The 14299-nt window shown below is 39.4% G+C and overlaps 1 protein-coding gene across 2 annotated transcripts; it reads left to right on the forward strand.

Moving 5' to 3' along the window:
- LOC103720675 (protein EARLY FLOWERING 5-like) lies at nt 1-12464 on the forward strand. Of its 2 annotated transcripts, XM_026809830.2 has the most exons (10): nt 11-340; nt 1845-1938; nt 3410-3495; nt 6853-7002; nt 9148-9197; nt 9287-9356; nt 9432-9513; nt 9603-10015; nt 10610-11131; nt 11943-12464. In XM_026809830.2, exons 4-10 carry the CDS (start codon nt 6985-6987, stop codon nt 12162-12164), a joined length of 1377 nt encoding a protein of 458 aa, XP_026665631.1. In that variant the 5' UTR covers nt 11-340; nt 1845-1938; nt 3410-3495; nt 6853-6984; the 3' UTR covers nt 12165-12464. The 2 variants fall into 2 exon arrangements, with proteins under 2 accessions (XP_008808723.1, XP_026665631.1); XM_008810501.4 differs by lacking the exon at nt 6853-7002 and having other exon boundaries at nt 1-340.
- Nucleotides 12465-14299: the final 1835 nt, after the last annotated feature.

The following is a 14299-nucleotide window of genomic DNA, read 5'->3' on the forward strand; positions in this document are numbered from 1 at the left end:
GAACCGATGCATCCATCCGGACCCAACCCTCTCGCGGCCCTCTCCATAGAAGGCGGATAGGACTCCAAGCCAAACCGACCCAGGCCTTCCAGATATAATCCGATCAAATTCCGGCGAGAAATCGCTCTTTCTTCGCCGCGCCTATCGAAGATCACGGAATCCAGAGGGAGGGCAAGAGGAAAGAGCGAAGCCTAGAGGAGAGGAGTGGGCGGGCTCTAGTCTTGGTTCGATCTCAGCGGCGGCGCCGGCAGAGGCCGAGATGAAGACGACAAAGGGAGGGAAGGTCATGAACCCTACGGACGCCTACCGGAAGGAGCTCCGCAAGAAGGAGCTCAAAAGGGTGCGGACAAGAATTACCCTTCCCCCGATTACCTCCGGTTCTCTAGGGTTTATTTTCTGATGTTATTATTCGATGAATTCCCCTATTTCTTGATCGCCTCACATCACGTGGGTTTGATGGGTTGCTGCTCTGTTTGATTTCCTCCTTTTCCTAGCCATGTTTCTTTATTGGACCCAGTTTTCATCAAGAATAGCTTATGATTGAATTTGGTTGCTTATCAGGGCATATCTTCTTCTTCGTCGTCGTCGTCTTCTTCTTCTCTTTTTTTTTTTTTTTGGCAGCAAGATAAGGCTAAAAGTCTTCCCTTGTTTGATAGCCCTGCAACTCGATAGTATCAGATTTTGGGCATGATGCAGCAGCCTGAATTTCCTAGAGGAACTGTTCATATGTTGGTTATCATTAGCCTAGGGCTTGGGCCCTAAAAGACACATCATCAGCTTTAGCGCAATCTTGCAAAACTGCATTACCAGATTTAATCAAATACTTTAGTTATTTTAGTTTGTGTGTGTCCATGTATGATCCTTAGATACCCCTTTCTTTGTATGTGTTATGCATTATCTTCATCTACTGTGCTGATTGTTAAGGACATTTCCTTCTTTTTATTGAACTTATTCAAGTATATTTGCAGTATATGCGTTTCTTAACTGGTTTTACCTTATTCTTGATGCTCTTTCTAGACCTTTTTGAGGGGCCTCAGATATTTCAAACACATATACCCACTAGATAGCTCCTTCTGCTCTTGAGAAGATATCTTATTTTTTTATGAGTTGCTAACTTTTTCCATCTAATCGAATAGGATTTTACTTGACTTTTATTTGAAGCTTTGGCAACAATCTATATAGGGATATTGTTTCCTTTTCTAAGTGTGATGCTTTGATATGTGTCACTGATGGCATCTTTCTCTGAAGGTTCTGATGCACTGACGTTTGGAGTATAATTATAAAATTTCATAGCTTGTGTTAAAGATCGATTTTTGAAACCTTGATGTCTTTCTTTTTCAGTAATATACGAATAAATGCATATGGGCCAAAGAAGTACATGACAAACTTCATTTATCTCTTTCAAATGTTTCAGATTAACAATTGCCATACTCACTTTTTTATAAATATTTTAAGAAGATTTAGTTAAATTGAAAACCTTTTGCATGATGCTGTGAAACCTTGGGTATTTTTTTCTTTATTATGGCTATTTTTTATTGATGTGGAATATATGATAATAATCACGGTTCATTAATTAGTCAGAAGTATTGGATAAGTTGCAAAACATGGCTTCCTTTTTATCTAATGTACTGATGTGTTGTGCAATATTTCAAACCTTGAAATTTGAAGTATCGTATGATATCTAAATTTGGTTGAAACCTTTGAATACTGTAACCCCTAATTCAGCTTTTTTTTTTTGTTTTCTTTTTAATGGCTAAAACCATGTCTTTATGACTGAATAATAGTTGGTTAGTTAAACCAGCTATATTTCTGATTTTTTAAAAAATATGTAATCCCTGTTTCAGAACAAAAAGGAAAGGAAGAAGGTGCGAGAGGTTGGACTCTTGAAGAAAGACCCTGACTCCATCAGGGAGCAGATTCAGAAATTAGAAATGATGAGTAAGTGATTTAGGCATTATATTTTTCATAGCAAATTCTTTCAAATGGCTAGTAGTAATCTTAAGTTTGTAGCTTTGAGTACCTTATGACTTATATAATTACATTTGCAGAAATTCATTTTATCATATGTCATAGGTTTAATTAGTCAGAAGTGAATTACTTTGAAGTGCCATTTCTGAAATTAATTAGTAAGGATTCTTCTGTCCTTCTCTTGTTTAAGCATTTCTAATAGAAATGCTTCTGCGACGCTTTGGTAGCGTCGGCCGAATATTTGCCGACGCTTATAAGCGTCGGTAAAGGGTATAAAAAATGCCAAAAAAAATCACTTTTCCTGTAGTGTGTTCTTATTCAAGTCGTTGACATATATTATATTATTAAATTTAAAATAAAAATGATCTATAAACCAGCACCTATCACTACCTCTGGTATATTTATTCATTTTTATTATTATATTAAGCTCTTTAAGTATGCTGTAAATAGTGCTCATATTCTTATTTCTGCTCCAAGTTTTGGAGGAGGTTTATTTGCTTTCTTGTGTCTTCACAACTTTACGTTGGCATTTGTAAAAGCATAGAAAGTACGGCCACTTGAAATGTTGTATTGGCGACATGAAAGAATGATGATTCTGTTAACAAATGTTGCAGACGAGTCACAAAGAAAGATACAAGAGAATCGAATGAAAAAGAGCAGAATATAAGGTTGATTGATTCTGGCATGGGGAGAAGATAACAAAATGTTGGAGAGTAGATAAGCAGCTTTATTACTATTTATGCACTATAGGCAAGATATGAAGAAAGAAATGTGACAGTTCTGTACCATGATGTATGAATAATATAAAGAATTTCGAGAGGGAAGTATAATCTAAGTAGAGAGTTCCAAAGAGCATATGGAGGGAAGGAGGAGGTAGAGGTGAAATAGGAGGTGGATGGAGGTGAAGAAGGGGCAAGGAAAGGAGGAAGGAAGGAGAGAAGGGAATTGCTCCCATTTTGATAATACGGTTAGCATGTTTAGGCACTCTATACCCCTAAAATAATGAACAAAGGGTCGATAAAAGTTTAACGGAACCTTTTCTATCAATTTCATGTTGCATTTAAACTTTTAGTTCTTTTTTTTGGTTTAGATGTTTTGCTTTTCATAGCAAGCGGTTTCATGTAAATTCATGGAACTAGTCATATCCTTTACCTATATCAATATGCTTTTTTGATGGTGAATTTTTGTCCTATGTCTAATGTACAAAATGTGATAAATCTAAATATGATACTTCATTTCTTCCTCACCTATTAGGCTTATATGATCTAAGATTTCTTGTATAATTACTGATGGTAGCATTATCATATCATAATTGCCGTCATCCTTGTCATCATTATCATCATGTACTTCTTCCGTATTTCTACACGTGTTGCTTCACTTGATATGTAGCTTAGGCATCCCAGTGTATGGAAACATCTATACTTACCATTGATTGATGCAGAGGCGGATGGTGCTCTAGACAAGGCAAGAAAACATAAGAAGAGACAGCTTGAGGACACACTAAACCTAGTTTTGAAGAAAAGGAAGGTAGTTTTCTTTTTATTCTTGTCATTTCAATCATGCCCGACTTCTTACATTGTATATCTTTGAGTGTTTATTGAGGTATTTTGAAGTAGGAATCTTTGAACGTCCCTAAGGATTGTGGTTTTATTGGAAATATTTTTCATACAAGCGACCGATGCCAATCTTATGTTTCCGTATTATTGATGCTTTCTGATTCAAGGGGTGAAACTTATTAAATATATGAATAACAATCCATGTCTGAAAAGGTTTAGACTGTCTTGGTTTGAATATATCAGTATGCCCTCCATCTTTAAGAACTTTGACATAGAAGGCCTAATTTGAAATGAATTTACTTGGGGTTACAACTCATGACACTTTGACATGCATAGTGCATGCACTTGAACCCTATGTTATGATGGATAAGCATTACATAAAATCTAGATGACTGTATGATTTTAAACAGTTACTAAGTTTTTATAGTTAATTAATATTTAATTGCAGAGATATTCAGATGCTACTTCTCTGGTGCTTTATTGAAATTATGCATGCTCACCATAGGGTTTGTTAATGGCTTAATGCACATGTAGACATATCCTAATTAGTGTCTCATTATGTATTGAATGAACAACTGCCATTTCTATCAAAGTTCTCTCATCTTCTCGATAAAAATAATTGCCATGGGGTCCTGTTCAGATGAAAAGCTAGGTTGTCTAAGAACAAAACTGGCGACAACAATCAAAGTTTGCAGAATAATGACCTTCCAGATCTGTGGTGGATAAGTTCTAGAGAGAATTTGTTTTGTAAAATCTGATTGATGCGCTCCAGTTCTTTCCAGCTTTACCTATAGTATTATTGAACTCACCTGAGTCTTCTATTTGGTGCATGACTTTTGTGGGGGAAGGAAAGGGGCATTAATGGGGACCTTATGCATGGAAAATTGGAAACTGAACCAATTTGGATGTCTTTTTTCGTATCTATGACATTTAGAAAGGAGAAGTGAGAAACAAAGGGAGGGAGCGGGATTATAATTGAAGTACTTCCCATAAGTTCGGTACAAGGATTCTTTTTTCTTTTTTATTTCTGTTTTATCTTGCTTAAACAGGGTATTTAGAAATACATGGATGCATATTTTGAGAAATCTAGGATTTCTATTTGGGGAAAGGAGCCATTTTGAAGAAATTATTTTGCATTGTTTGTAAAGGCTGTAAGAGGGTTTATTCCATCGTGATGGAAGGGACCAGAGTTTTGGTTCTTCTTTTATTGAAGATTCTTATTGACAGGACTCAACTACTGTAGGATCATATTAATTGGTAAATAACTTGTTCTTTTGATGCTAAATAAGTTTTTAAGAGAAGATTACTTTAAATTTGATTCTGGCATTGATCATATTGATCAAAAATGCTAAAATTCAATCAGATGAATAGGAAAAATCTTGTGGATTAAATTATATTTCCTCTTTTCCATAAATTTCTGAAATCATATTTGTTTGAGATGCTGGCGAATGTTTTTGCATCAAATTTGGTACTTAACCTTCTTATGAGAGTTAATTTCTTTGAATTGGAATTTATCTTATTATTTGTTTGCATGAGTGGATTGAAGTGGACCATCACTAGTTCTGAATTCAGCTATGATCAAGGTCTACTATACCAATTATACTAGTAAGGCATCAATATAGTACCAAGATTCGGTTTGGTACATGAACTGAATCAGACCGTACCAGTTCGAATTAAGTGGAACCATTCTGTACCATCCAGTTAAGTATCGCCTAGTTTCATGTGGTAACATGGTTGGGAGTGAGAAAAAAGTGGTGCAAGCCCATCTTGGTATGGGATACGTACTGTACCATATAGCACCAAATCTACCATATTGAACCAATGACAAACTGGTATGGTTCCTGGTACTGGTCTCGTGGATATGATGGCTATCTTTGATGAGATAAATATTGGATGACATGTGCTTTCAGACTATGATTGCAAATTTCGATCAAATCACTTTCATGATGTGCAAAAGTCTCCATTTCATGATATTAATTAGAAAAATTTAAGAACAATCTTGATGATTAATTAACTACTATGCATTAGGGAAGAGTTAGAATATATGAATCAATGATGACCTCTCTGTGATCATGCAACCTGAATTTGTTGGATTTTTGTTGAAAGACGAATCTTAATACATTTCTTGATAAGTGAAAAGTATATTACGATCAGAACCGGCCCAAGGCCTTAGGCGACCGAGGAAGCTGGCTACGAGTCCTCCCCCTTGATGGAAGGGAGGTGGAGGGTTTCCTGGCCTGCAGAGAGGAAGTTGGGGACAGTAGTTTTGTTTTGGGTGGAGAGAGAGAGAGAGAGAGAGGAGGGATTTGGTTGGCTTGATACATGCCTGAAGCCACTCTTATCTTTCATCACTTCTCTTTTTTGGTTTTGGTCTTGGTTTTCCTTCCCTCACAAGTCATTACTCCTGATCCAGCTGGGCCATCAGGAAGAAAGATAGGGGGATTGGAGATGGACTTATTGGAGGGTGGAGATTCTTTTAATTTTCTCCTCTCGGTTTCTTCTCCCCTCTTGGGTGGTAGAGAGAGAAAAGGAGGGAGGGGGTTGAATGGCTGCTGTGCCGTGATGTTGCAGTTGCAGCTTCGGTGCTCACTTGAAGGGGGAGATGGTCTTCAGCAAAAGAAAAGGAGGGTAGAGAAAGAGAAGGAGGGAGGGGGGGTTGAATGGCTGCTGTGCCGTGATGTTGCAGTGGCTGCTTGGGTACTCACTTGAAGGGGAGATGGTGGGATGGGACTTTTATTAATTAGATGGAGTGAATTTCCCATAATGACCCTACTTTCTCTTATAGAGAGGTCCCTTTCTGGACAAATTCTTTGACCGTGAAGCGCCATGGGATGACCTTTTCCTATTCTGCTCTTGCTTCACATGGTAAACAGTATTGCCAAGAACAGTTTCATGGGCTTTTTTTTTAAGTTTTTTTTTTTATATTTTCATTCAAGAATTATATTAAATTGAAGAGGCTTTTTGTCTACCTTTATTAGATTCATGCATCTTTGTTGAAATAGTGTACTTGACAGCAATCTATTTCCATAACATTTTTTTAAGTATTTTATATTTATTAAAAAAAATTATTATTTAAAAAAAAAGAGGCCTCATTTACTGAATTCGCCTTAGGCCCCCAGATGTATTGGGCCGCCCCTGATTACGATTAGTATGATACAATATGCTTGAGGGAGAAAGTAAAATTTGTGAAAAGCAAAATTGAAAATATTGATGCAGTTATGGTATGCCGTGCTGAATACTAACTGTAGTAGGACTGACTGTTGACATATTGAAACATTGTAAAATATGAGGCCTATGATGCTGACTGTTTTCTTTTAAATGATTACAGGTATGATAAATTATTTCTTGTCAAACAATTTCTAAAGTTATGGAAGATGATACTGAAGAATTCTACTAATTCACCATTGACATGCATAAAAAAGTGATCCTTTCAAGCCACTGAGGTGTGAAGCAAGACTGCATGGGGATGCAGCACGAGGTGGATGGATTTTGCATCTCAAATCTTATTTAAGCATACTCATTTTGCTTTCAAATTTAAAGGATACAGGTTCATCTCTGGGGTTTCAAGCCTTCTTCCTAGTATCAACAATGACAACAATTGCAGAAGTTTTGGTTTTGACAACCGTTTCTCATTCTTCATAAAGATATAATATCATCATTCGATGTATTATATAAGGTGAAGATATTTTCTAGTAGTTGGTCCTGTTGGCAATATGCAGTTGCGACAAAGAATTAAGAGTACAATGAAGAGGAGCATTGAGAAACTTATAAAGATTGGGTTGAAGTAAAATACGGGAGGGGTTTGTTAGTTTTGTGGGCTATTAGGAACATGAGGATCTCATATGTTGGTTTGTTCAGATGAAAATTTGCAATTCAAGAAGCTATAAAGATCATGGGCAGAGGAGCTTCAAGTAACTTCTGAGATAGAGATGAAGCATATTGCGAGGTGGATTGTGTAGCTACAGTGGAAGATGAAATTGATGTTACTGTCATACATTTCAAAACTATCACCTTGCTTAGCTGCAATAGACCTGTGGATAATATAATTAATCCATCCAGAGTCTTTAGTATTAGGCAGGATTAAGACATTATAATCTACATATGTTAGGTGAATTTAAACCAGCAATAATCTTGAAAGCTCATAAGTTTACTTTTCATATGGTACTTTCTCTGATCTATCTTTATTTTACTAATCACTTTATTATTTTTTTACATTGAACAGCATATAGAAAAGCACCTCTACCACATATTTTATCTCAGTTTTTCTCAGTGTCCCAATATGGGTCAAAATATTACCTTTCCAGATTGTTGCTATGTAAATCAGTTGCACCCTAGGCAACTTTGGGCGACATATGTCCATGTCTCCTTACTACATGTCACTCTTGAAATTTGTCTCCATTTTGATGTTATGCTTCATGCACATGCAGAATACTTCCACATTACACAACCCTTCCAAGTGTGATAATCTGTTAACCACTATTCTTCGTATCTGAATTTTATATTGCTGCACTTGCTTATACTAGCTTTAGTTGAACAATTTAAATCCTTTTTATTGTTGTTTGTAGCTGTTAGATGGGCGGCAACAAATCAAATTTTATATACATAACACTTAATCAATCGTGGCCTCGACTAACCTTTATTGTATCCTGGCCTTGACTTAGCTCTACTCTATCTCATTTTGTTCATTGTCTTTTCCGTAGTTATACAGAAGGCCAGTCCCTTTTTTTTCAGAGCATTCATCCTTATATTTGACTGATACCTGGAACTATGATAGTGCGACATGCAGTATTTTAATCCTTTCTTAGGGGTATTTATTTAAATTTGTTGCACAGAGCAGAAGATTAATAACTTATGTTTTATCATTTTTTTTAAGTTTTATAGTCAGTTTTGAGTGGACCTGGTTCTTTCTGTCATACAGAAGTGGCGAAAGGTTTTGAAATATCATGCTGGCAAATGGAGTAACCTTTGATACAAATGAATGTTTAACAATTCATACATCCTATCTTACTTCAAAGGGTAAACTTTGTCATTGTACCAAAAAAAAAGGGTAAACTTTGTTACTGAGTAGGTTGGATGTTTTTTCTGCATGCACAAGCATGATTAACTCTTTACATATGTGCATCTGCCATATTAGGTTTCCAGGATGGTGACTACATACATACAGCAGCCATGTGCATATGTGGCTGGTTATATGACAGTAATTCAAACTAGGCTATGATGGGTGTATTTGTGATACATAAGGTGGATACCTGCTGTAAGGATCACGTGGCTTTAATTGATTTAATCAAAGAAGTTATATACCAAAAGATGATTATGTGTTGGAGGCATGAGAGAGAGCCTTCATTAACATTAATATTTTTGTCAGATGGAAATATGTCTGATTTAAGGTATTGAAAACTGGAAGCGAGATTAAGTAAAAGGTAGATGACAATGTTAAACTGGACTTGATCTCAGTAAGTTGGATAACATGACTAAATATTATAATAGATAGGACTTGAGAAGTTGAAATCAAACTTGCTACTTTTAGTACTACATTTCATCACGACTCGAGTTTGTGTAACATCTGTCAATGATTCTCTACATTGCTGAATTTATCTCCATTCTTTTCTTATCTTTTAAACAGGAGTATGAAGAGAAAATGCGTGAAAAAGGGGAGGCGCCAGTAATGTTCAGGTGAGGTTTATTTCTTGAATTTGGTCTTCTTTTTAACATAATATGGTACTCTACTGATGTTTCTTTTGCATATTTTACTCCGATACTAGCCATTTGGGTCCCCCTCGAAGACGAACAACTGCAGAAGAAGAGGAAAGATCTAAACATCCAAAACCTGAGGTATGCGCCTTCATATGAATTGCACTGCAGCTAAAATTTCTACTTGGATGCAGCTAACTCAGCGTATGGATGCAGGACTCAGTTTACTATCATCCTACATTAAACCCAACAGGGGCACCACCTCCTGGAAAACCTCCCATGTACAAGTCATCTATAGGTTGTTCTCATCCTCTTTCTCTGTTTATATTTATCGATCACCATATTTTTCCCTTCTAATTTCTTTTTTTTTTGACTAATATACTGTAGAACCCAGGATTCCATTGCCTACTTCTTCAAGTGCTGCAGCATCAACATCAAAGTCAGAGACGGAGGAAGCAACTTTATCTGTACCTCCTCCTCCTCCACCACCACCACCTTTGCCAGCCTCTGGTGAATTGACTTCTGTTGATGATTCTGCAATACCTGCATCTATACCTTTACCACCCCCACCACCAGCCCCACCCAAGCCAGTGCTAGATTCAAAAACATCATTACCTCCCCCACCACCTCCGGGACCTCCACCCAAAGATCCAGTTGCAGCTCATACTTTGCTTCCTCCTCCTCCACCCCCACCACTACAGCGGCCTTCCCAGCCTCCTCCACCAGGTATAAACGAAAGTGAATTTGATAATAGCAAAAATGCAGCTTCAGAGGGCCTAAATCTGAAAGAGTCTGATCAGGTATTTTTTTAGTTTCAATTTGTTACTGTGGTTGTTCAAAGTTGTACTTTATCACTCTTCATTATTTCTTAGTTTTTCACTTATTCTTTCTTGTAGTTTATACTATATAGCTTTTTTGTATTTTATACTATAAAACATTTTTCCTAGAAGTGCTTCAGGTTTCTCTGCCTTTATGCAATATGCCTCTCATCCCAAGTGTATCGCTTGCTCTGACCATAAATGTTTACAAAAATATTTTCTTTATACTATTTTTCATCATGTCATTGATCGTTTAAATGAGCTATTACTCTGTTGTCTCTCTTTCTTCTGGTGTCTCGCTTTCCTTTCTTTTCAGAAAAGTTGGTTTACTAATTTTTCAAAATTTTGCAAGATATTATGTTTTAGGGATATTTTCTTTTGGTTGGCTATAATTTGCTCTCATGAACATTTAGTATCAATTATTAGCAAAACTCTTTGAGAATTCTGGAGTTGTTCTATCTCATCAAGTTAAACAGGATTTTCAAAATATAGGGAGTTCTATTTCCTCAAGTTTACCTGAATTGTGAATGCGATGCTCATTAAACTATGGATGTCTGACATGTATCTCTTTTGCAGGCTACAGCTGTGCTCCCCCCACCTCCACCACCCCCTGGACTACCACCAAAATCAGCAAATCACCAGTCTGATGCTATGTCATCTGAATCTAGTGCAAATAGTGCTTCAGGCTCAAATGACAACTCTAAGATGGCACCTCTGCTGCCACCACCTCCAAGGCAGCCACCACCAATGCCCCACAGACTTCCCTTGATGCACCCTTTGCAACCTGACATGATGCCTCCAGGTGTTGGACGCTATCCCCTGCCTCCGGGCATGGTTCCTGGAGTTCCTAACAGACCTCCCCCTCCCCCTCCTCCGGGCATGGTTCCACCACAAATTCCCAGGCCTCCTTTTTCTGCACCTCCTGGACCACCAGGAGTTCTGAGGCCTCCAGTTCCTCCAGGTCTTCCTCCCACTCAAGATGATGACCTTGCTGCCTTGAAGCCTGCACCACCTCTGAAGCCATCCTATGTCAAAACAGCTGCATCAACTGTTGTTAAGAGACCTCTAGCACAGCATACCCCGGAACTGACAGCTATGGTATGTTTTAACCATCATGTTAGTGGTTTGTCTTGCTTTACATGTAACATTACCTCTGTATTAACATTCTTGCTATTTTTTTTCAAATAATCTATTGAATCGTACGCTTTTGTTTTCTCAGTCAGACTATCAAAACTGCCCTTGCTTGGGGTAAACTGAAACCTTGTTTTTCGAATCTGGATTCCATGAGTTGGTTTGTTTCAATCCTGGCATCAAGATGACTTGAAAATATCCATGGTGATATAAGTCCTGTTTCCTTGTAAATATCCCATGATGATATAGGTCCTATTTCCCTCAGATGACTTCTGCAATTGAAACAACCACTTGTCTGTCTTGCAGTTGAAATACTGCATCATGTTTTTTTTTGGAGAGGTATTGCAAATCCAATGATTTTAGGATTTCCAAATCAGTGTAAAATCATTATCCTTTGAAGGGCTTTTGCTTAATTGTGGTATAGACAGTAGTCAAAAATGTCTTATGATTTTACTTTCACTATATGGATTTATTGAAACATTTAGCATTCTTTAAGAAGTAAATCTGTCGATTCCAGATTCAAATTTTCCTGATTATTCAAATTGCTTACCATTTAATGTAGTTACTGAGGGAAGTATGTTTTTAACTTTCTATCAAGGAAGAGCTTGAATACCCTGGCATGCTAGAGCTAGAGTCTAAGCAATATTAGCATATCTTGTTTTTTGTTCTTTAATTTATTTCTGCTTTGTAATTTTTAATTCTGTCTTCCTCTGGTGATTGCCACTTCCATCCTTGCTTGTGCTGCATAACTAATGTTTCTTTGGGGGCTTTGGAGCAGGTTCCTGCATCAGTGCGTGTGAGAAGAGAAACTGCTCTTCCAAAACCAAAACCAAAGCCACACCTCTCGACCGCATCGCCATCTGCGAGGCCTTCAGCCCCCCCAGCATTTGGAAAGTCAGAGACAGTGGCTTCCTCATTGGCGCCGAAGGGGCAGAGCATTGATGACTCTTATATGGCTTTCTTGGAGGACATGAAAGCTCTGGGTGCCCTGGACGGTTAGGCTTAGAAATAAGATGATGGTAAAGAGGCTAACAAACTGATGTCTGAGGGCGAAACATACAGATCCTTGTTAATGATTGGCACTCTGTGCCTCATGAAAATTCCACATGATTGTTTTTCAAGCCCTTTTGTGGCTACTTCACTGGAATTACCTTCACGACAGCCGGCCCCTGGCATATTTAGAACTGATGTTCTTTCCCGACTCTGGGCTTAATGGGGGAGGAACTATGAGAACCATGAGACAGAATCTGCTTGTTTCATGCACATAAATGGTAAAGATTCAACATTTGGATCGCTCACATGCTGTAGTGAGATTGTTCTGCATGTGCTAAATCTTGTGGCAAAATTAACCATTATTACTAGGAACATTGGATTCAGGGGCTATTTTATTTTCTTCTTGAAGGGCATCAGCGGAACAAGCTAAATCTAGTTGAATCTTTGTAAAGTCCCTAAATCAGATTTTAGAATCTGCCATAACTCTCATGGAAGGAAACCCACCTTTCCAAGGTTCAGGGCTCTCCGTCTTTGATTGCAATCTATTCTGCTGGTAAATGGGAGTAAGCTGGAGATGGCATCATTCAAGCCGCCATAAAAGGTAGGGAGCGCTTGTTTGATGCCTCATGGGACCCAATGATCTGGCAATTCTCTACGGTCTGATAACCATGCATGTCAGGTCTAAGTTTCTAATCCCCGCCGGTCGTTTGCGGCCGATTAAAGAGTGGGGTACGACCAAGGACGTCGGTTTTCCAGCCGAGTTCATCGGTCCACATGGTAGGTGGTTTCACGTAGGCCATTCTGTCAGCTCTACATCACCACCTGATCAGGAGCGGCGAAAAAAACAGTGGCCTTCAGCATTCTGCATTGTTTGTAAAAAAAAATCATATCATGTGCATGAATTTCTAAGATTTTTTTTTAAAAAAAAACAAAAGATTTGCCAAATGGTAGGTAAGTTATGGGTTTTCCTAGCACCGTCTTGACAGCGAATTAGGCCACAAAGACGTCAGCCATTACGAGCATACGGAGGTCAATCCTTCTGACTCAATCCATTGAGTGATACTTGTTGCTGGAAATTGGACCCGGGGGCCGCCGCGAAGCCGGAGAAGGAGGAGCTCCGCTGCTACAGGGGGCGGACGGCGGTGCGCCGGCCGGCTGCGTCCTCCGCTGCGGGGGGATGTGCAAGTCCTGCAAGGAAAACCGGTGGCCGGGCTCCCCGGCGCCGGCCCTCCGATGCCTAAGTCAGAGGGGGCAAGTATGTGGAGAGAGCAGGGAAGAGAGTATATGGAGAAGACAGCAAGAATATTTGGATAGGATAAAGAAGACGAAGAGGATGATGTCCTCAATTGTGTCTATGCTTCCCGGCGGGTTCAGTCCCGGGGATCTGTTTCCGTTTTTCGTTTTTTCCCCCCCCTTGGTTCTCCCAGCTTCCCTTTTATAGGAGGGGATTACGTTACCTGGGAGGTAACCGGGGGATTTGTCCCTGTCTGTGATAATTGGGCACGATTTGGCCCATTTATGGCATAGTGGAGAACAGGGCCGAATCAGACCGGAATCAGGGAGTTGTCACGGTCGATCGGACCTGTTGGAGTGGTTGAACCGCCGGCCGTAGCGGGCCTGGGGTCTGTGGATGGTAAGTGCATTTATTACCGAATGAACCGGCGGTCAGGTAGAGCCATGCGCTCTGATGGTTCAGTGATCCGGAGATCGTCTTGGGCCGTGTTCATTAAATGACTGAGTGCATCGGAGGCTTGAGAGAGTCTCGTGCATTAATGGCAGGTCGTGCCGAATACCTGCGAAGATCTTATGCCTTGATGGCTTGGAGATAGTGGCAGGTCGCAAGCCGTAGGAGTTGTCAGTCCCTTAGACTTTAGGCGGAGGTTGAACATTTGGTTAAGGCATCGGCTCGGCAAGAGTGCCGAGTCGAGCTGGTCGCCCAATGGGGCGCCCTGTGGCGGGGTTGCTTCAAGTACTCCTGGTCGGCGCCCTTTAGGCGAGCACCTTCTAGCAGAGCGCCTTGGCGCTGTCTTTGGTCGGCACTTTCTAACCGAGCAGCTTTGGGTGGGGCACCTCTTGGCGCGCGCTCTGGTCGACGCCCTCTAGTCGAGCGCCTTCCTGGTCGGCATCCTTCGGCCGAGCGGC

The sequence above is a fragment of the Phoenix dactylifera genome, chromosome 16, assembly GCF_009389715.1.
Source record: "Phoenix dactylifera cultivar Barhee BC4 chromosome 16, palm_55x_up_171113_PBpolish2nd_filt_p, whole genome shotgun sequence".
Lineage (NCBI taxonomy): Eukaryota > Viridiplantae > Streptophyta > Magnoliopsida > Arecales > Arecaceae > Phoenix > Phoenix dactylifera.